Raw genomic sequence first — 23,168 nt, forward strand, 5'->3', positions numbered from 1 at the left:
GGCTCTTATTTTTTATTCTAGAACTGGGCAACATTTCATTCCATAAAAGAGAGTATGTGTTCCCTATAATTCCAGTTTTTTGTTGTTGTTGTTTTGGTCTTTTTGAGACAGGGTGTCCCTATAACCCCAGCTGTCCTGGAACTCACTATATAGACCAGACTGGCCTTGAACTCACAGAGATCCGCCTGCCTCTGTCTCCCAAGTGCTGGGACTAAAGTAGTATGCCACCACACCTGGCATAATTCCATTTTTAAAACACTTATAAGACTCATTAATGTATATGAAAGTCTTCTAAATATTGTTTAGTATCTAAAATTCGCAACAAACTGACGAGATATTTTTCAGTTGTTTCCCAGTCATACAATCCAGGCTTCAGAACACCTCTGTAGTGACCTTAAGTTTCTCTTGCTTTTTAATCATGATAGATTAAACATTACTCACATTCACATGCACATTGATTATGCTTTGTATACATGTTTCAGCAATGTCACTCAGCTTGTAAGCTGAGAAAATGGATGTATGAAGACCGACATGGTGTCTGTGATAGACCAGAACTAAGAGAAAAGAAGACAGATGGAATTAACAAAGGCTTCAATTCTAACAGGGTTGTTTATATTCACTTGCTTTTGACCTATGATTATCCTCTTTTCTTCAATGCCTACAACAGAAAAATCTGTCAAAATGGTGGTGTGAAAAATCACACTGCAAATACAGGAAGCCTAAAGAATCTGAAAATGTCCTCTCTGAATGGAAGGCCAAGAAAAAAAAACACCGCTGCAGCAGGGTACAGAAAAACACAGGCTCTTCAGCAACTTGTGGCACAATGAAGACAAACCAAATTTACCCAAATCTTAAAAACAATTACCTATTCCAATACAGAATAACAAAAACAAGTTCCCGTGTACCTGGTCAAGTGTGAGTTCTGAATAATAGAAACATCATAGTTGGCATATCTGTGCATTACTAACTATTCTTTGTTTAGGTGCAGTACCAATCCATAATCTATCAGCTGGTTAAGACTAAAGAGGAATTAGAGCAGAGAAGCAGCCAAGCATGGTGTTCCATGCCAGTAACTCAGGAGGCAGTGGCAGGAGAATTGCCAAGTTCCAGGCCTGCCTGGGCAATGCAGTAAGACCCCCGTTTCAAATGAGAAAAAAAACAATTTTATGGAAGTGATCTTCATAGCCTGTACGCCCTGCTGCTCAGGAGAATGAAGCAGGAAGATCACAAGTTCAAGGCCAACCTAGCAAGACACTGGCTCAAAAAGGAAGGGAATCACTCAGCGGTAGAACACTTATCTGATAGGATGGGAAAGAATCTATGTAACCCACCTCAAACTTGCCACTCCTCCCGTCTCAGACTCCTGAGAGCAAGGATTGCAAGTGTGTACCATCACTCCTGGCCCATTAATAGCTTTTCACAGAATGAACTTTCATTAGGATGACTGCACATCTAGCAGAATTTTAGGTTCTAGTCATATTTAAAGTATCTTTAACATTCATAAATTCTAAGTTATTGTTTTAGCCAAAATATCTGCAAAACTAAAATATATCGAGTTATTTCTGTCCAATGTTTCCTTAAGACAAAAACATCAAAAATCAAAAAGGACAGAATGAATGAGTTTACAAATGAATATAGAAGCATACAATAGTATATTTCCTAGCTAGAAGAATTAATACTATTTAAATATAAAATAGCATAGTATTTTTAAAGTCATCTTTTACAAATATAAAAGACCTTGTACAAAGATCTTTTATACTGTCTATAAAGCCAAGAAGAATAATAAATAATTCATATAAATAATTCATAAATAATTCAGTAATTCTCTCATTACTTTTAGACATTAATTATAACAAGAACTGATTTTTTTAATATTTTATTTATTTTTTTATTTGTGTATATGAGTGTATTGCCTGCATGTATGTAAGTGTACCCATGTCATGCAATGCCCATGGAAGTCAGAAGAATGTGTGGGAACCCACTGGAACTGGAGTTATGGACAGTTATTAACCATCATGTGGGTGCTAGAAACCAAACCTGGGTCCTCTGCAAAAGGAGCCAGTGCTCTTAACCACTTAGCCATCACTTGAGCCCCCAAAACTGATTTTGTAATAAATACTAAAAAATTAGCCGGGTGTGGTGGCACATACCTTTAATCCTAGCACTCGGGAGACAGAAGCAGGTGGAGCTCTCTGAGATTAAGAGGTCAACCTGGTCTATGTAGCAAGTTCCAGGCCAGTTAGGGCTACAGGGAGGCCTGGTCTCAAAACAAGCAAACAAAAAAACTAAAAAGTTATGTTTTAGGAAGTCAAGGCAAATTAGGTTGTACAAGGAAGTAGAAATACTTGGAAGGTGATGCAAAAAGCAAGTGAATACCACAATGACTTTTATTTATCAAGAGGCTCAACCCTGAAGAAAGAGGTGGTATCACAAGGTAAATACTACAGGCCAAGACATCAAAACAAGGCAAAATCATGTAAGGGAAATAAGGTCAATATAAAAGACCATCTGAATTGTCTTTTACAAAAGCATCTAAGCTTTGATGCAACAAGTCCTCTTTCAGATATCTGTATGTGTAAGACTAATCATTTCAGTACTGTTTCAAGGCAAAAAAAAAAAAACCCTAGAAACAAATCAATAGAGCCAGAGGTAAAGGACTCCTACATGTATAATAATACAGACATAAAATGGACTGAGGAAGCTACATACTAATATCAATCATGTCAAAGCTGAGAAAAGAGAATATATTACTTGTGTTTAAAATCACATACACACACTTGTACACAGACTATCATTGAAAAGATATACAGAAATCTAATAACTATGATTGCTTCCAGAAAACAGAAGGATATCTAGGAAATGATGGAATAATAAAAACTGTATATTCTTAATCTTTAAATTTTGAGCCATGTTGTATTTTGCCTACTAAATTTTAATCTATCTTTATGAAAAAGGATAGAAAAGGCTGGGCATACTAGGAAGCCGTATGCACGATAAACAGACGTATATTGAAAACGGTCAAAACTTGAGGAAAATTTTCCCTGCTAGGTAACTGTTTTTGGTTTTTGGTTTGAGAGGCATGGGAGCCTTCATTTCTGTATCCAAAGCTGTTTACCACATTTAGAGTGTTTTTATCCACATTCGTTTAGTAGATGAAAGTTCCTCCCACTTCTACATGTTTATGTTTCAGAGACCTCAAATTTCATTCCAGGGATTCAAGTTCCCCAGACTTTCTTCTGTATTAATCAAGGAAATTAAAAAAAATGGTTTGGAATTATAATATAATAGGAACACAATTCAAGATTCACTATGCTACCACACAGTCATGGTTTAAGAATCTCACCTGCACCAGAAGCAGTAAGAGCCACGAGAAGAAAGCCCCACCTCAGGGGCTCCAGTGGCATTAATCAGCTCAAGAACCTACTAACAGGAAAACCCCACGTCCCCGCTCACACTTGGGTGCTAAGCTTTATCTTGGTCTTTCAACATTAATTACATGAAAAGAAGGAACAATCTCAATTAATGCAGAACTAGAAGAAAGCTCAGTTGAGAATATAAAGGCACTTTATTCTCTGCAGTGAATTAAGTGATTCAATTAAGTGATTAAGGAATTTAAGAGTTCGAAAGTATCAGAAATCACCCCAGAGACGACGTAAATTCCTCAACTTGGTTATCTTTTTCTGAAGTTCTTTCCCTTCATCAGTAGGAATACTAAAATTCGTAAGCTAAACAGTTAAAATCTAGTTTTTCAGACAGCTGGTCAGTTACACATATGAACTCACAGCAATGGTGACAGCATGCACAAGTCCTATGCAAGCTCAAACCAGACAAAATACCAGCATAGACATGGGGAAGTGGGTAAGAAACCCCAACCTAAACAAATTTTGGCAACTGTTGGCTACTGGGATGGAGAAAGACAGTCTCTTACAGGGATGAGACTCTTAGAAGGTTTACCAGGCTCCAGGGATGGACCCACACTGAAGGACATTTGGGGATACAAATAAGATTTTATAAACTTTACTGTATGTATGTATGTAGGTGCACCCATGTCCTTCAGTGCGGATAGGAGAGGGGATCAAATTGTATGAAAACAAAAATTCAATAAAATTTTTTAAAAAATTAACCATGCTCACAATTGGGTTACAGAAACCAGAAGGGTAGAGATGTGGAAATGCTTAATATTTATTATTTTTATTTTATGTGTATGAGTATATTGCTTGCATGTAGGTAAGTGCACCAGTGTCATGCAATGCCCACTGAGGACAGAAGAGGCTGTCGGATCCTCTGGGACTGGAGTTATGGACAGTTGTTAGCTGCCATGTGAGTGCTGGGGTAGGAACCTGGGTCTTCTGCAAGAACAGCCAGTGTTCTTAACCTCTGAGCCACTTCTCCAGCCCTGAGACGTGGAATGTTTAGAGAAAAGCAGATTACACTGTATGAAGGAAGTATGATGTGTCTAAACATTGAAGAATGAAGGGCCTGGGCACCAAGGAAATGTTATACTAGTAGCCTAAGGCAGAATAACAAACTGCTGCCAAAATGTCTGTTACTAATCAACTCCTTAACAATTTGGGTTCTAATTTTGGTCATACCACGAAGCAGATGTATAAGGCTGAACAAGTAGCTTTTCTCTTTTGGCTTCTCTAAATTTAGGGGGTAATACATGCAGCCTTATCTAGAAGTTTTTGCTACTTTTTTGTTTTGTGAAAAAAAAAAAAAAGAAGAATCAGATGTAAAATACTTAGGGCTTACCACATAGTAGGCACTCAGTAAATGGGAACTATTATTATACAATAATAAAACTCTTGACTGTAGTCAAGATCTTAACTAAGTGATTATGTTAGAGATGTTACAGTAACTGCACGTCATGGGTGCACTTACACACATGCAAGAAATACACATACACACAAAATAAAAATATTTTTTTAAAAAAAAGTTACATTGGGGGCTGGAGAGATGGCTCAGTAGTTAAGAGCACTGACTGCTCTTGCAAAGGACCCGGGTTCGATTCCCAGCACCCACATGGCAGCTACAAACCATCCTTAACTCAGTTCCAGGGGAATCCGAAGGCCTCCTCTGACCTCCGCAGCATTGCACGACACAGATGCACTCACATACATGCAGGCAATACACTCATACACATTAGAAAAAAAAAAAAGTTACGTTAAGTCCACTGATTAGTGATTAGTGGCATTTAAAGTTATTTCTACCTCTCCTAGTTAAGAGTCAGGAAATCTAAAATTCTTTTGAGTCTCTCCTGAGAAGAGATTAAAAGAGAATGATACATAAAAGATGTTTCCTTGAAAACAAAGACCAATGTTAACACAGTAGTTAAGTCAGATACTCAAAGGCTGGACTCTTAGCCAGGCAACAAATTACAGAGCTTTGATGTTGTTACCTTTTAAACTTTTCCCTTACTGGAAGTAATCTATCAGGTGACATTACTACAGTGTGCAGTTTCTGTCAACTCTATACAAACTAGAGTCACCTAGGAGGGGAACTTCAACTGAGGAATTTCCTCAGTCAGACTGGCCTGTGGGCATGTCTGTGAGGTATTTTCTAAATTAATTGATGTAGGAAGGTCCATCACACTGTGGATGGTGCCATCCCTGGGAGGTGGGCCTTGGCTGTTAAAGAAAAGTAATTGATCAAGTCAGAGGGAAGCAAGCCAGTAAGCAGCATTCCTCCATGGTCTCAGTTCCTGTCTCCAAGTTCCTGCTTGAGTTCCTGCCCTGACTTCCCAGAGTAATGGATTATGACCTGGGAGTTGTAAATTTTTATCACATCAACAAAAAATAGGTAGAGCAGGGGATATATGTGAGGTGCCAAAATCATGACTTGTAAGAACCACAACTTGCTACAGAATAAAATCAGTCAAACATGGCAAACACTGCAGTGCCCCACATCTGTCATGACTTGAATTCTCACAGAGATGGCTAACTGGAAGGTAGGACTCCTCTGACAGCACAGGTGATCAGAGAGAAAGAATGAATAAGTAGGATGTAGCTCTGCTACCTTCCAAAGCAAGACTCCAAATGAACATTAGTCTCTCCAGAGCTCCAAAATCTGTACAGAAGTGTCTAGTACCATGGGTTTCCATTGGTTTTGATTCTTGATTGTTAAGGGAGGTTTTGATGGTTGGTTTGTTCATTCTGAGCTTGTTTGTGGCAGTACTAAGGATTGAAGCTATGGCCTCACACATGCCAGGCAAGCATGAGCCACTGAGCCCCAATCCTAGTCCTTATTTCATCCCTTTAGTTGGAATATTAAGATAGTAAATCAGGGGCTGGAGAGATGGCTCAGCAGTTAAGAACACTGGCTGCTCTTGCAGAGGACCCAGGTTCAACTCCCAACACCTACATGGTGGCTAACTACTGTCTATAACTCCAGTTCCAGGGGATCTGACACCCTCTTCTGACCTCTGTGGGCACTGCACGAGTGCACTTACATGTATGCAGACAATACACTCACAATAAAATAAAATAAAAAATAATAAAAATAAATTAGAAAAAAAAGATAGTATATAATGGCAATTGGTCCTTTGTAAGATTTTCAAAGAATCAAGGAAATTTTGTCATCTATTACATTTTCCTAGCACATGTAAGTTATTTATAGAGGCTTTAAACAGCCGAGCATGGTGGTGCATGGCTTTGATCCCAGCACTCAGGCAGAACTCTGTGAGTTCAAGGTCAGCCTGGTCTACATAGTGAGCTCCAAGCCAGCTGGGGCTACAGGGAGACCCTGTCTCAAAAAGACCAAAAAAATAAATAAATGTTTAGTGAGTCATTTCTGTCCATCTAATAAAAGTACTAATTAAAGTAACACCAATTTTATAAGAAATTATTTGAGAAGGAGAATAAAGACAATGTTTTTTAACATCCTTCTTTAATACTTACCTAAAGTTAGGCATAATCTTCCAAACAACATAAAACAAGGACTCTGGACTAAATGCAGTCTGGCTGCCTTGCCATAAAGCACAGAGTGTCTTTCTAAACTCTTCTACCAAAGACCTAGAAAAGAGGAATGGTTGATACCCTTAGCATCCATGAAAGACTGCTATTTCAATGCATAAGATTCAGTTGTCTAAAATACATAAGGAAAAATGAGAATTTTAAAAGGGCTTAGTCTTTTCTGAACTAAGTCTGACAGTTTAGTGTTTCAAAAACCCATATAAACAGCAGTAATTACTGACAAAACAACATTTTAACTACAAAGTTATCTTTGAATATATACAAGTGCTACAGTACTTGTCCACTGACTTTAAAACAAACACACAAACAATAAAGCAAGCAACAGAATCTCCTTCCCATCTCCAGCGCTTTCCCTTCTTCCCCTCACTAGGTACTTCCCAGCTGTAAGTCTGATCATCTGCTCATCTCTGCTTCAGCCAGTGCATATGGCCACAAAGTTTAGTTCTTCAGCTCCACACCAACAACCCCAAACCCAAATCTAAGAGAAACTTTCTCATGACTCTTTTTAGTCAGGCTTTTTTTATAAAAATTTTTTTATTTATTATTTTTATTTTATGTATATGCGTGTATTGCCTGCATGTAGGTAAGTGCACCCGTGTCATGCAATGCCCGTGGAGGACAGAAGAGGGCATTGGATCCCCTAGAACTGGAGTTATGGACAGTTGTTAGCTGCCATGTGGGTGCTGGGATCTGAACCCTAGTATTCTGCAAGAACATTCAGTGTTCTTAACCATTGAGCCATCTCTCCAGCCCCTTTAGTCAGGTTTTTATGGTCTCTAACAGGAACTTTTTATTGGACATCCTCTTGTCATGTCAAACTCTGTGTGTAAAGCTGCTCAAACTATATACCTACTGCTCTGTGTCTGCTGTTCCTCAACAGCCATTTTCTTCTCTCATAGAAACAGAACCCCCATTTTACCAAGGATATAAACTCCCAGGATAAAAACCTAGGAGTGTGCCCAATTCTGGGGGAATTTTCCTCAAAGAATAAAAGAATAGTTATTAATCCCTTCTTTTTCCCACTAGCTAGAAAACACTAGTAATGATGGAGCTCCCACAATATCTGGGTCTATGTGGGTAAAAACCCCACCTTAGGGCTGCTGTAAAAGAGTGAGAAGTATGATCACTTTGTGAAATAGCCCTGGACTGATAACTTCTAAATTTTCATGATAAAATAAACCATGGATGTTTAAGTTATGGTTAATTTTTGTTTTATATGCATATACCTAAACTGATATACTTCAAATTCAATTACTTTATCTCTCAGTATCTCCATCACAGGATAGTTGACTAAAGTTGACTAAGGTTATCTTAGACAGTCTCCATATCTTCTTTCTCAACCCTGTAATCCAACTGATACCTGAGACACAAACTTATATACTGGCCTGCCTCCCACCACAGACACTGAAACAAAAGGTGCTTACTTTCTTATTCTTCTTTGCAGTTAGAGCACAGGTACATAGTCTAGGTTTGGTCAGAGCAAAGGTACGTAGCCTAGGTTCTGGGCATTTGAAGCAGGAGTTAACTGACACAAAGCAGCAGGAACAGCACCAAATCCTCAGCAACAGCCATGCTCACCAGCACTGCCCCCAGTACTGTTGGCAGCAGGAGCTCGGCCATCACGCTGCACAGTGGAAATGGCAGTGTCCTTAGAGGACAGTTCTCTGTGATTCTTCTGTGGCTGTGGTATAAGCTCTAGACCTGATTTTCTACACATTCAATAACGTTAGCTTACCAACAGCCCTTTAAGAAAATCCATTTTTGGCTAAATCAACCAGAGGCAATTTTTGCAGGCTATAACCAAACCCTAAATAACACTAATACATCAAGTACTGTAGTTCTTCCCTTAACTTTTGTGCACATGTATTTTTTCCTCTTCATTTCATTGCTCTTTCGACCATAATCTTTCCAACTCTCCCTCAGCCACAGAGCCAGGGCAGCCTTTCAGAATAGTGGGAATAGGGTTGTGAGGGAATGAAATGGGCAGGCACAGAAACCTATTCATAGGTAAGTCACAGCTCTTTATTAATAAAGGTATGAAAAATTGCACTATACTATTGTGATAATATTACAGAACTTCTGAACCCCAAATAGGGCAAAGCTACAATAAATTTGAATGTAAGCTGGTCCTTAATAATCACTTCTCTGGGGGCTGGAGAGATGGCTCAGCAGTTAAGAGCATCTATTGCTTTTACAGAGGATCAGGGTTCAGTTCCCAGCACCCACATTGAGTGATTCACAACCACCTGTAACTTCAGTATCAGGGGATCTGATGTCCTCTTCTGGCCTCCTTGGGCACTGCACACGTGTGATGAACATGCACACACATAAATAATTTTTTAGTTACTTCTCTATTTTTAAGCTTTCCATATCAACTCAAAGTTGACTATTAATTTTATTAGCCCAAAGAGGTTTACCTACCAGATGAACAAATTCAGATGAACTAGTGACACGTAAGACTACACCTAGAATTCTGTGCCTATACAGATGTCTATGAAGATTCAAGTACAGTGCTAAACTTATTTTTCATGTTATAGTAAGCAAAAATAAAACAATTCCAACAACTATTAAATTATGAACTACATAAACACAAAATTTAGAAGAGTTTCTTTAAATGTGTGTATTAACTCAAATAACATAAAAATCACAGAAGAGCTCTGAGCTTTGCAGCTCAAAGCCAGAAAGGACATTTCTGATAACTCACACATTGTTATCCCCTTGGCTCCTGGTGTGGTATGTTCGCCTTCCTGCTGTTTTTCCATTCCTTAACTCCACAGCAGGCAGTTCTTTGAAATAACAGCAAAACTGCTCAATGTTACTATTTTAAAAGGAAGTGAAGAAAATTATTGTTTAAAAAAAAGAAAAGAATTTGAAGGATGGTAAAATGTTCTATGAAATCCACAAGAGTTTTTTCACTTGTTTCATTATCTAGCACTAAATGGAAATTTGGGGATTGGGGGGCGGGGCGGGGGACAGGGTCTCAATGTGTAGACCAGGTTGGCCTTGAACTCAAGAGATCTGTCTGCTTCTGCCTCTAGAGTACTGGGACCAAAGTCATGCACCACCATGCCCAGCCAGTGCAATTCTTTTACAATGAGTTTTATCATTATCTATGCACTCTAAGAAACAGTATAGATATACAACTTTGTAGAAATGAACAAATGACTTAAAAGAAAATCTCTCTTTACAAATTTTCTCCAGGGGTGGTGGAACACACCTTTAATCCTAGCTCTTGGGAAACAAAGGCAAGTGAATCTCTGAGTTTGAGGCCAGCCTGGTCTACATAATGAGTTCCAGGTCAGCCAGGGAGACATAGTGAGACTCTGTCTCAACAAAACAAAACAAAATTCCATTTTCTTCTCTATCTATAAGTTATTACCACCACAACCCAGCCTCCTCATCCCTCCATCTGTATCTCCCCAACTCTCCTTTTGAGGTAGGGACTCATATATTCCAGGCTTCCCTATAACGTCCTATGTAGTAGCCAAAGATGACCTCAAACTTCTGATCATCCTACCTTACTTCCCAAGGGCTGAGATTATGGCATGTACCACCAAACTCAGTTTATTTGATGCTGGAAATCAAGCCCAGGGCCTTATGTGTGCTAGGCAGGCAGTCTATCAACTGAGCTATATCCCCAGGTCCCAATTTTCTCTTCTTAAGGTGCTTGTTTCCAGTATTCAATAAAATAATTTCCAAAAAATAAAAACAAAGCACAAAGCCAACCATATTATTTAGACAATTATATAGCATCATAGGGACAAATCAGAAGTAACTAAGATTTTTTTAAACAAGAATAGGTAAGTGAAGCAGCAGAACCTTTAAAGAGGGCACTCCTTATCTGCAAAGTATATTGGGAAGATAACTGACTCAGGCCTTTGCCTCATTAAAATCTAAAAGTATAAAACTTTCAGAATAATTTCTTCTACAGAGGTCAGCCTTGTTGGCTATCTTATTTTTACCACTTTCTCACACTCTGAAAATCTTCTAGGCATGTGACCTTGTATCTAAGATAGTGACTCAAATAAGCTCTCTAAACTGGGTTCCCTATAGCCCAGGGGTCTTCCCTGGTCAAATCTAGCCCCCTAGTCAGTAAGCTTTTACATTTCTACATTGAGTTTTATTCTTTTTTTTTTTTTTTTTTTTTTTTTTTTTTTGGTCTTTTTGTGATAGGGTCTCCCTGTAGCCCCTGTTGTTCTGGAACTCATCATGTGGACCAGGCTGGCCTTGAACTCACAGAGATCCGCCTGCCTCTGCCTCCCACGTGCTGGGATTAAAGGCATGCACCACCATGCCTGGCCTTATCCTTTTAATTTACACACACACACCCATGAGGTTCTGCTATGTTGTCTAGGTTGGGCTTGAGCTCAAAAGTTTCCTGCCTCAGCTTCCTAAATAGCAGGGATTATGTGCATGCACCATCACATTTATCTTGGGTTTTTCATTTAGTTTAAAGGTTATTTAAATTAAAAAAAAAAAAAAAAAAGATAAGACAAAGTAGAGGGGGATAAAACAAGAGAGAGACATGTATATGATCTAAAATACTAAAGTATCTACTATCTTGCCTTTCACAGAAAAGGTTTGCTAATCCTTGCTCCAGCTTATTCAAGAAGCAATGAGAAATATATAACAGCTAACAGTTATTTTTACTTCCAAACTGTTACCCCTCAGTTTTACTTAGTTAAGGCACAGGGAGTTGAGGTAACTTCCCCCAAGACAAAAGACAAGAGTTAGAGGCAGAAAACAAGATTTGAATACTGACCATTTGCCCTTAACCTGTAGGTCAGATAATTAAAGCTCTGTCTGTAACATTACCTGAGTGACTGAAGGATGGCATTCATAAAACATGTGTTGCCCAAATTCCGAAGTCCTGTGGCACAAATGGCAGTGGTGCTTCCCTGTAAAATGGAAGAAGAGGTCATCAGCATTGCCTTCTCTTGGCTGGCTGTTTCAAACATCAAAGCTAAGCAAGGGTCTCTGAAGCTCTAGCACCATGCCAATCTGGAAGGGCACCTCTTCTATCCAATGAGTGTTTCAGACAAACCCTCTGGGTTGTTAAGGGCATGGATATTTTTGAAACTGGTTCTGATCCAAACAGGAGTATCTTATTGGACAATTGTGAAGAAATAAGCATTAATAAGAACCATAAATACATAAAGGGGAAATAAAATTTCAGAGTTAATATCTTTACAAGATTCTATTAAAAAATAAATAGAAAAATTACAAATGCAGAAGCCCCAAGTAATATATAAACTCCAACTTTTAACTGTCAAGCATGCTCAAATGACTAATATATGTTTTCCTAGTGATGGGGTATGAACCATAAAATACTACCTAAATTTCTCTTGAAAACTGAGGCTTGGTTTATCTGATTAGTTCTACAAATGCCCCAGATCCCTGAATACACCAGGAAGTGAATCCTCCAATCCAATCCAAAGCATTGCTACCTGTAATTCAGATGGGTGAGAGGCCCTTAGCTGCTGCTTCTACAAAATCTTAAGACTTTAAGCACATGCCCAAAGAAAAGACAAGCATGACAGCAAAGGGTTAAGTGCAAGGTAAAAATACTGCTGAAATATTTTTTTAACATTTTGCGATTTTTAAATTCATGAATGGTTTTCAAACTGAGGATGCATACTTTCATGGTGAAATTATATTAATAAAGCCCTCATAAACAACACTTACCAAAAGTTCAAACCAAGAGAATCTGTACGAGGGAATTTTATCAGAAAGAAGCTAGGAGTAAGTGAAATGGGGTAAGGACTGACTAAGCATTAAAGTGAACTGACAGACTCACTAGGTCCTATTAGGAAACACTGTATATAAGTGGCAAAATACTTTATAAAACACTCCAAATCAAGATACTTATTCATAAAAGTCTGTATTGAGCAATAACAACTGTTAGAGTTCTAACAAAACAGTGATTAGATCTTAATTCTTATATACGAGTAACTTTTAATTACTTACATTCACTTTTAATAACTTGCTATTTAATGATGAGATTTCCAGCAGTTTTCTTTTTCTATGTCTGTCAGCTGTGAAAGCTGAGCTATTAAAATAAAAACAGTCAAAAAGACATTAATGTATACATGCTACACAGAGTGCCAAAGGATAAATTCAAGCTGTCCTCCACATTAGAGCTCAGGGCCCGGCCTCGCTGCTTTATGAGGTCATCAAGTGACTAGTCAGACCCACAAGTATTTGAAGAGAGCTGAAGCAAAGTAGTTCATTTCCCTGGAAATCCCCATGGCCCCTCACAGCAAGGATGAGCCAGAGGTTACTCCCAGCATGGAGTCTGTAAGTCATGCCCACTCCCCAACTTTATGTGCCTAATTGATTCTCAAAATTGAGAAGATCCATTCCTCATGGAAGGAAAACCCAGGTCTTACAGAAATTTAACAGTCAGTCTCAAATATAGGCTACTTCTTTGTTAATCTGGATAAAGGTGCCATGTTTCTTTCACTCAAGTGCCTTAGTAGGCTGATCTAACTGTTAGGAATAATAAATCACAAGGATATAGGCATGTATAAATTCATCTGATTTAATTCTACTAAAAAGGACATTTCAAAATGAATCCAAACAGTACTAAAAATTCTTAAAAATCATTCAAAACTTTTCTAAGAACCAGAGTAGATGTGCATAACAAACAGAAATCATCCTACAGATTCTGGGGACTCTTCTCATATGAACCTACAGCAATGGTGTCAGCATGCACAAGTCCCATGCAAACTCAAGCTGACCAAAACCCAGAACAGAACTGTGGAAATGGACAGAAGGCCCCAATCTTAGTCCAAGAATTATTTGCAACTGATTACTACTGGGTGAGAAAGAGCTGATCACCTTAAAGGGAGAAACTCTAGATAGGCTGACTAGACCTCAGTGGATGAACTTCCACTGAGGGCCAAATGGGGACACTAACTTGACAGGATAGGCCTTAACACAAATGATAGAATGTATGAATTCCACTGGGGGTGGGGGTGGGGGCAATGGGAAAGGGGGTATAAATATGATTAAGATGTTCTATATGAAATATATAAAAATTCAATTAAAAAAATAAATCATTCAAAATTTTTCGTGACAAAAGAAATATTTTGCTTAAAATTATCAGAAAGTCATTACTATCTTCAAAACTAATCAGGGATTAATTCCATACATTATAGCATTAAAGTACTCCTTCACAAATTCTATAAATGAAGAAGTTACACACATGTACATAGTGACAGTGAATATTATTTTGGGAGGTTTAATCTACATAAGAACTTGGCTGCTAAAAATAAATGGTTGGGTTTGGGGTTTGTTTGGGGGGGGTGGTCTCTTCTGGAAACATGGTCTCCCTGTAGCCCTAGCTAGCCTGGAACTCACTCTGTAGACCAGGCTGGCCTGGAACTCATAGAGATCCACCTGCCTCTGCCTCCCAAGTGCCAGAATCAAAAGCGTATGCCACCATGCCCAGCTTAAAAATAGAAGTTTTTACATTTTATCCTCAGTGATTCTCAAAATGGTAGAATATTCTAGAACCACACTATCTAAGAGTAGTCACTCACTATATGTGGCTATTTAAATTTAGACTTAATTAAAATTTAAAGTCAGTTTCTCAGTGACATTAGAAGCTTTTCCGGTGCCTCTGTCTCTAATCCTACTGAGCATGTTTTCTCAGTTCCAATGAAAGAGCTAAATTCACTTTGGAAAAAAAGTAGTCAAATGACACAAGTACCTGAAACCCAAAATGTTTTAATTATTTTAGACTCTTCCCTTATAGCTTTATAATCTGTTTAGGCAGTGAGGATGCACAGAAGACTTTGGTTAACAGATAGACACCATATAGTGTTGGTATATTATCTTTAAATGTTCTACTAGTTTATTTTTAAGTCATCAAGGGACCCCACACACACACATCCCCACTAGATGTCATGTTTTCACAATGCTTTCAATATATCAACTGCCAAAATAAATTGCAGATGGCACCCGATGATCTGGGTGATCTGTGATGAACTACACACACTTCACTCAAGTCAGCTGTCACTCCAGGGCCAGGCTTCTATCTACCATGGCTGCAGAGGCATTGCTGTGTGTTTCTACTTAGGGCTTCAATGCTGGGTCCAGCAAAGTTTTATCTGAATAAGCAATTTGGCTCTAACAAAAAACATCTTTATATAAATTCTTTCATTAAGTCACCACAAAGCATTCATAGCTCTTTGTAATTTCAAGTTACATATCTGCTCCAACAGAAAAAAGAGAGAGAGAGAGAGAGAGAGAGAGAGAGAGAGAGAGAGAGACTGGGATCCTATGGCATAGTATAGATGCAAAACATACACTATGGCACTTAAACCTAATTTCTCTTAAAATAATACAGAAATCTTAGTCTTTCTAAGCAAATCTTTAATGCATTCAAAGGAAACTTTCTAATGCCAAATATAACTCTATAATTATCTTAATATCTTTTTTTCCTCCTTCTTTGCACCACCAAAATTCCCAATTCTAAGTAAATTGAGTAGCTTGTAAATCCGCAGGTAGTAATTTAAAAACTAAGTTCTTGGAGCTTGAATATAAGATGCTAAATGAAATATGGTCAAAGTTTCAGATATACAAACTCAAGGTTTTTTTAAAATCACATATCAATGTTTCACTCACATTAAAAACATGATGAAGGTATGGAACTCACAGACAAAAATCCCACTCAGTGATCCCTCAGCCCCACTGCAGCCCCTTTCGGTTTCCAAGATCTGCTACTTACTTTTCCAGATTTTGCAAGTGTTCTCTCACTTTCTGTACCAGGCCCAGCTTGGTATCATTAACCACAAAATCATCACAGCGATAACTGCAAGGAAAATATCAATCAATGTGTATGAAGGGCTTGAGGAAATCACAGCAATGCAAACACTAAAAGGGCTGGGTGCTGCCAGGACAGTAACATGGCTCTGTAGGCAGCTAGTACAGTGTAAGTTTAAAGAGCATTTGGAATCTGAAATGGAATGCTTTTTTTAAAGAGCCTTTTTGGAGAGCCACACAGACAATGAGCAATAGCTTCTTTTTACATTTTTATTTAAAAGCTCTCAGTATTTCATTTGAAAATGAAATAAGCTGATACCAAGCTACAAGAACCAAAAAGCTCACATTCTTTTCTGGTATGCCTAAAGCTTTAAGGTGTGAAAGAAAAGTTCCCCAAAAGAACTCCTGCACCTTGGAATGAACTTCCTGCAAGGCTGAACAACTGGTTATCACTCCAGAGACTATGGAGAGTTTGTAATGTTACAGTCCAGAGTCTAATTACCATTTATCTCGAGCCATCTTTAGCCCCCTAAACAGCCACTCCTTACCCACCTCTGTTTCTGATCTAACATCCTGTGACTAACAGATAAAAATCTTTTAGAATGTATTAACAGCAGACCACCAGGTCTCACCAATCCAAAAGCTAAGAATGTCATCATACAACCTCTAAGACCTATAGTTAAGAACCCTCCCACTTTGCTATGACCTGCCTACTGAATGTATCCACCAGTGTATTTGAAAAGTGTCTCGATTTATGACTTTTCTTTGTTCTATTACTATAAAAATGTAAGGCAACTGTTACCATGCTGGAACATGGAATTTGGGGTAACCTGAATCTATGTTCCCAGGCCATGGTCACTCATATTTGGCTCCAGAATAAACCATCTCTTATCCCCTTTGAGGTGAGAGTCATGCTTTTGTGTCAACAAAAGTGACACTTCTCAACCCAAATTAAGGGGAGTTTGGGAGAGAGACTAAAATGTAGAGAACCTACAAGGATATCTGAATAGAAAAACTAAAAAATGTACACTGTAAATATTAATTAAATAGAATTCAGATGACTTGGGCATCATAAACAAAGGTATGAAACCCTAGTTTGCATCTTATAAGAAAGTCTTAAAGCTTTGAGGAAAAATGTTTATACTATTTTTAAATATTGATAGTTTACATGTTAGCAAGTCAATAGCAGATAATACAAGGAATCACTCGATAAACTTTGACTTGTCCAAAAGCATCCCTTTTTTTTTTTTTTCCTGGAATTTTAACAAAGGTCAATTTTAACAAAAACAACTTACAGGCTAGGACAAAATTTTTGTTTTTTTTAATAAACGCAGCTTTGTATAAAGTCACTTGTTTAGTAAACAAAAAAAATAGCTTCTGAGCAAACAAAACTCTGAAAGCATGGCAGTTAGTAAAAAGTAGGTCACTCTATAACATAATTCAAAAAAATATCTCATATGTATGTAATTAATCAATTTTTAAAAAGTGGCAAGGAGAAGCAATTTTTAAAATTACATGCAAAAACATGGTTTCTGACATTTATTTGAAGGAGTGAGGTTTCAAGTGAATGTATTTAAAGACTTAAGCTACAATGTCACTTAGATAATTATTTAACACATACCCTCACTAACTGACCATGCACGATATCAATGAAGATTTCTCTAAGATAGTCCAAGTTCCCAGGGTCAATTTCTAACATTTCCACAAATAACAAAAGCAACCTTTTACACCCTGAACTGTCTCTTTCTATAATAGAAACACCACTGTAAGAACAAATTCTCTATGAGTTTTATGACAAATGCATAGAGGAATTAAATCAATGAAAAGGTTTAATTCTTTGTTCCTCTCAGCATAAATGTTGCAGGCTAAGGCCTACTTTGTCTTTATAAATCTGGGCTTAAGGCACTGGGTATCCCAGTACTACATTACTGCTCTACTTCTCACTTAAGATTTCATTTCATTTCCATAAATTTATGCATAGTTTTGACAAAACAGTACTCAAGTGTTTAAAACAAAAATCACTCCAGTTGCTAGGGTTTACTAGATGAGATGTAAGTGCAAGATGCCACTACATGTAACTGAAAAGTGAACCTCTAACAGCCCCAGAAGTGGGTACTTAGTTTCACATTAAATAACTGACTTGTTTCTTAAAGTTTTACAGGTTTTGTGGGGATTTGGGGGGATTTTTGTATGATATGGATTCAGACTAGGATATAATATCACATTTGTTAAAGTAACATTTTTATATATTGAAATATAGACTTATTTATAATTTTGCTCTGTTCTTAACCAGTTTGGCTCAATTGGGTCAAGTTGTTTCTTCTCTCCAGCTGAACTAGTCTACTTTCATCAGCAAACTAAGTAAGTTGCTCTAGACTCTAGAGCTGTGCTAATGTAGCTAAGTACCACCAGAGGAACTGAATTTTTAGAAAGTTTCCTTAATGTAAGATTTTCTTGCCAGGTATGGTGGTGCATACCTTTAATTCCAGCATTTGGAAGCCAGAGGCAGGCAGAACTCTGTGAATTGAAGGCCAGCCTGGTCTACATAGCAAGTTCCAGGCCAGCTGGGGCTATAGGAAGACCCTGTCTCAAAAAGACCAAAAAAAAAAAAAAAAGATCATCTGATACAATGTAAAACCTTTTTCTGAAATGCTACACTCATGAACTCACAGCAGCCATAATTGCCTGCACAAGTCCTGCATAAGATCAAGCCAGTCAACATGGAGTCGGGAAGGGGGTTCATGAGCCTTTACGCCTAACTGAAGAGCTATGGACAGGACAGTTGATGGCTTCTGGGGAAGGAAGAGTCAGTTTTCTTTAAGGATGTGGTTTATATTAGGTTGACCTTGCTCCAGTGGAAGGCCCTACACCAGGAGTATATGGGCAGCAGAAATTAAAGCCACCTGGGTTATTTTATTTTTTAAAAAAAAAAAGATCTGAAGTTTGGGGGTAGGGATGTGGGGGTGGATCTGGGAAGAGCTGGAGGTTGGAGGTGAATATGATCAAAATCAATTGTATTAAATTCTCAAAGCATTAATACACATAAACCTTTTTCTATTAAATACAATTTCACAGTCCACCGTAGAATGCAATACAATGTACAGGTTAGGTGTTTGCATCATTTCTAGCATTACACAGGAGGACATCACCAATCTAGTTTGTATCAACAGAGTCAAATGATTTTCCTAGAGAACAGTATGGCAATGTAATATGTTTACTTCAACATGTTATGCAGACAGCACCAGTTACAGGAATGCCTATGTAAATTGTAATTAGTAAATGGAAATATTACTACTTCATTGTAATTAATTTTCCAAGCTCAAAAAATAAGAATGGAGGGGCTGGGGAGAGGGCTCTGTAGGTTAACTGCTTGCTGTACAAGCACAAGGACTTGAGTTCGAATCCCCAGCATCCACGTAATGCTGGCTGCCAGCCTAGCTGAAACAGCAAGCTCCAGGTTCAATGAGAGACCTTGTCTCAAAAGTGAGACAAGGGCTGAGAAATGGTTCAGTAGTTAAAAGAGTATGGACTGTTCTTCTAGAGGACCAGAATTCAAATCCGAGCACTTATATCAAGATGCTCACAAATGCCTGTAACTCCAACTCCAGGAGACCTGACAACCTCTGGCATCTATGGGTATTGCACTCACTTGCACATACCGAGACACACACACACACACACACACAAATCTGCTTAAAATAATAAGACATAGAAGCAATGGAGAAGGACATTTGTTGCTGACCCCTCGCCTTCACATGTGCACACACATACATGCACCACACATACACAAAGAATGAAAAAAAAATTGACATTCAATTGAAGATACACTATTAAGACAGAATCCAGCAGAGATTAAAAAACAAAAACAATGAAGATATATCACAAATTTAATGAAGAATGAAAGTGCAGTTTGCTCTGAGAAAAGTTTTAAAGCTGTAAAAAATTTTGAGGTAAGAAACAGTATTAAAGAGAAATTTTCAGAGAATGCATTTTTAACATGTTATATTTCGATCAAAAAATAATTCAGGAAATTGGTCATATTCTATGACATAAGAAATTACATATCAAACAAAAACATGTTAGCAATTTTTAAAGGATTTAAGCCATATGACTTCTAGATTCTTACTCCAGAAACAAAGCCATTTACAAACAGATGAAAATTTTAAATATTTTGGTGAACGAAATTAAAGTTATGAAGAAAAATGAAAGTGGATATTTCACAAAACAGATCTGTAACTGAGCCTCTACCAACTAGCAGTGAATAAAGGACCTTTCTAACAATATTAAAGATCAGTAAAGTTAGTATTTAAAAAATTCCCAGTACTTTTATTTTTCAGCTTTAGATGAGTTTTTACATAGTATGCTGAACAGCATCATTTGTCAACTTGACACATCTAGGAAGGGAGAACCTCAATTGGGGAATTTCCTTCATCAAACTGGTCCCTGGGGATGTCTACAAGGCATTTTCTTCATTGTTAAGTGATGTAGGGTGGCCCAGCCCACTACATGGGTGGTACCATGGGCAGGTGGCACCCGGGTTGTATAAGAAAGAAAAGCTGGGGCTGGAGAGATGGCTGAGCTGTTAAGAGTATTGGCTGCTCTTGGAGAGGATCGAGGTTCAGATCCCAGAACCCACATGGTAGCTAACAACCATCCATAACTCCAGTTCCAGGGGATCGGATGCCCTCTTCTGGCCTCCACAGGGATTGCAAGCACATGGTGCATTTACATACATGCAGGCAAAAATATTCATAAATTTTTTTTTTTTAATTTTAAAGCAATTTGAGTATGGGCTAGAGAAGCAAGTCAGTAAGCAGTGTTCCTCCATGGTCTCTGCTTCAGTTCCTGCCTCCAGATTCCTGCCTTGAGTTCCCTCAGTGAAGGACTGTCACTTGGAAGATTAAGAAAAAATAAATCAGGGCTGGAGAGATGTCTCTGCAGTTAATAGCATTTGCTGGTCTTGCAGAAGACCTGGGTTCGATTCCCAGAACCCACATGGTGGCTAACAACTATTCGTAACTCCAGTTCCAGGGGATCTGATGCCCTCTTCTGAACTCCACGGGCACTACCTGCCATGAGTGCACTTGGACACATGCAGGCAATACACTCATATACACACAAAAAATTAAAAAATTAAAAATAAAAAAACAAACCCTTTCTTCCCAAGTTTTTTGGTCTGTGTTTCATTACAGCAACAGAAAGCTAACTAGAATTTAAGGTAAGAGATAACTGTCAAACTAATACGTGAATATGTTGTGTCTCAAATGGCTTCCAATTTTACAAAGAAATACTTTCATTTATTTGCAATCTTAAAAAAAGCTGATCTCTTAACAACTGTCCATAACTCTAGTTCCAGGAGATCTGATAGCCTTTTCTGTCCTCCGTAGGCATTGCACGACATGGGTGCACTTACCTACATGCAGGCAATACACACATAAACATAAAATAAAAATAATAAATAAAATAATTAAAAATAAAAAAGCTGATCTCAGGGATATAGCTCAGTAGTACAGTGTTTGCCTAGCCTGTGTGGTCCTCAGCACTGCAAAAGTAAAATATATCAAATTCATGTTTTAAGTGTTTTTTTAATTTTTAACATATATCAAATTCATGTTTTAAGTATTTTTTAGTTTTTTTACATTTGTCATTTTCAGCTAGATATGAAAAATTTCTACAAGATAATGTTCAATCAAAAATATGGATTTGTTGCAATTATTTACCTTTTATTTTGTTCCACTATGATATACATCAAGTATTTATGCTCTGAGACCAATTATATCATGAAGGCAATAATTAAAATTATTCAACATACTCTACAAATGTTATGAGTCATGACAAGCATGGGAACTATTAAAATTAAAAGAAGAGCATTAATTTAATGACTATATATCCATATATTCTCTGCCAGTGTTAACTGCTTGAGTTGTGGAAGAGTTTACCAAGATTTACTACACTGTCAGGCCAGGTGTGTTGGCACCAGCCCATAATGCCAGTACTTGAGAGGTTGAAGGAGGCACATGAGTTGGAGGCCAACCCACGCTTTACACCAAAACCCTGCCTCAAAAATAAAATAGTTTTCTAACAAAAGAAATACTAATAGTAAACACTCAAAGAATAAAATCAGCAATTTTTAGAAATCTCTGTGCAATTTACACTGTTTTTCCTATAAAACAGTGTAGACACATAAGCTCAATATAAAGTTCCATGAAGAGAACAGGTTATCTATGCCCTAGCTTGATAGATACAAAAATTTATGTTAAAAGCAAAGCTTTTCAGGGCTAGAGAGATGGCTCAGCAGTTAGAGCACTGGTTGCTCTTGCAGAGGACCCGGGTTCAATTCCCAACACCCACACGGCAGCTAACAACTGTTCATAACTCCAGTTCCGGGGGATCTGATGCCCTCTTCTTACTTCTGCAGGCACTGCACAACATCAGGCACTTACATGTATGCAGGCAATACATTCATACACATAAAATAAAAATATAAAAAAATTTTTAAAGCAAAGCTTTTCATAGCACCAATCAATAATTATTTCACACATTTTCAACATAATAGATGTATACATTTAAATTATAATAGCATTATGTAAATTGACTGCAAAATCTAAGAGAAAAATATGAAGAATGCTTTATTGATACAGATAAACTCAGACTTGAGTTTTAGTTTTATATAATGCCCATTGGAATTTCATTTTGGGGAGCTAGTACAAGAGCTCATCTATTTACTTAACAGATGTTTTGTAACTGATAAGTTTTTGCTTCCAAATCAAACCAACTGCTCTAGTAATGAATTTTTATTGATTATACGTTTACATGGAAATATTCTGGTTACAATGGTGAATGCTGTCTTTTTGCTTTCATAAGTAGCTACTGGAAAAGTTAAAATCATTTCTCTGTTATATAGCACTGGTAATTTAGGGCAGCTAAGATATACCTGTTCTATAATTCTATATTAACTATAAACTATAAATAACTAAATTTGGTCCAGCAGGATGGCTGAGTGGGTAAGGGCACTTGCCACCACAGCTGACGACCTGTATTCAATCCCCACCTACACGGTAGAAGGAGAGAACCAACTCCTGCAAGTTGTCCTCTGACTTCTACATATGTGTCCTGGCATGCATGCATCCACACCTGACCCCACACACAATAATAATCTTTTCTAAAAAGTTTAATTTTAAAAGGGGTTGAGTGGGACCTAGAGAGATAGTTTAGTGGTTAAGGGCACTTACTGCTTTTCCAGAGAACTGGAGTTCAGTTTCAGCACCCACAGGGTGAAAAACACTCATCCTTAACTCCAGTTCCAATGGACCTAATGCCCTCTTCTGGCTTCTGTTGGTACCAGGTGCACAGGAGATGCACTTACATACATGCAGGCAATAAACCCATACACATAAAATAGAAATAAATAAAAAATCTTTTTAAAAA

The 23,168-nt window shown here is 37.7% G+C and overlaps 1 protein-coding gene across 8 annotated transcripts in view; it reads right to left on the reverse strand.

The window, feature by feature from the left end:
* Nucleotides 1-23,168, reverse strand: part of Usp3 (ubiquitin specific peptidase 3) — a 116,684-nt gene that overhangs the window by 27,979 nt on the left and 65,537 nt on the right. For all 8 annotated transcript variants that reach the window (XM_008853002.2, XM_029556075.1, XM_017803162.2 and 5 more), the window contains 5 exons: nucleotides 15,706-15,789; nucleotides 12,939-13,020; nucleotides 11,787-11,869; nucleotides 9,676-9,789; nucleotides 6,897-7,010 (listed from right to left, as the gene is read on the reverse strand). In XM_008853002.2, the coding sequence (XP_008851224.1) occupies nucleotides 6,897-7,010; nucleotides 9,676-9,789; nucleotides 11,787-11,869; nucleotides 12,939-13,020; nucleotides 15,706-15,789 (477 nt within the window). The remainder of the gene's footprint in view (nucleotides 1-6,896; nucleotides 7,011-9,675; nucleotides 9,790-11,786; nucleotides 11,870-12,938; nucleotides 13,021-15,705; nucleotides 15,790-23,168) is intronic.

This window comes from Nannospalax galili, unplaced genomic scaffold, assembly GCF_000622305.1.
Source record: "Nannospalax galili isolate Female #2095 unplaced genomic scaffold, S.galili_v1.0 scaffold407, whole genome shotgun sequence".
NCBI classification, from domain to species: Eukaryota; Metazoa; Chordata; class Mammalia; order Rodentia; family Spalacidae; genus Nannospalax; species Nannospalax galili.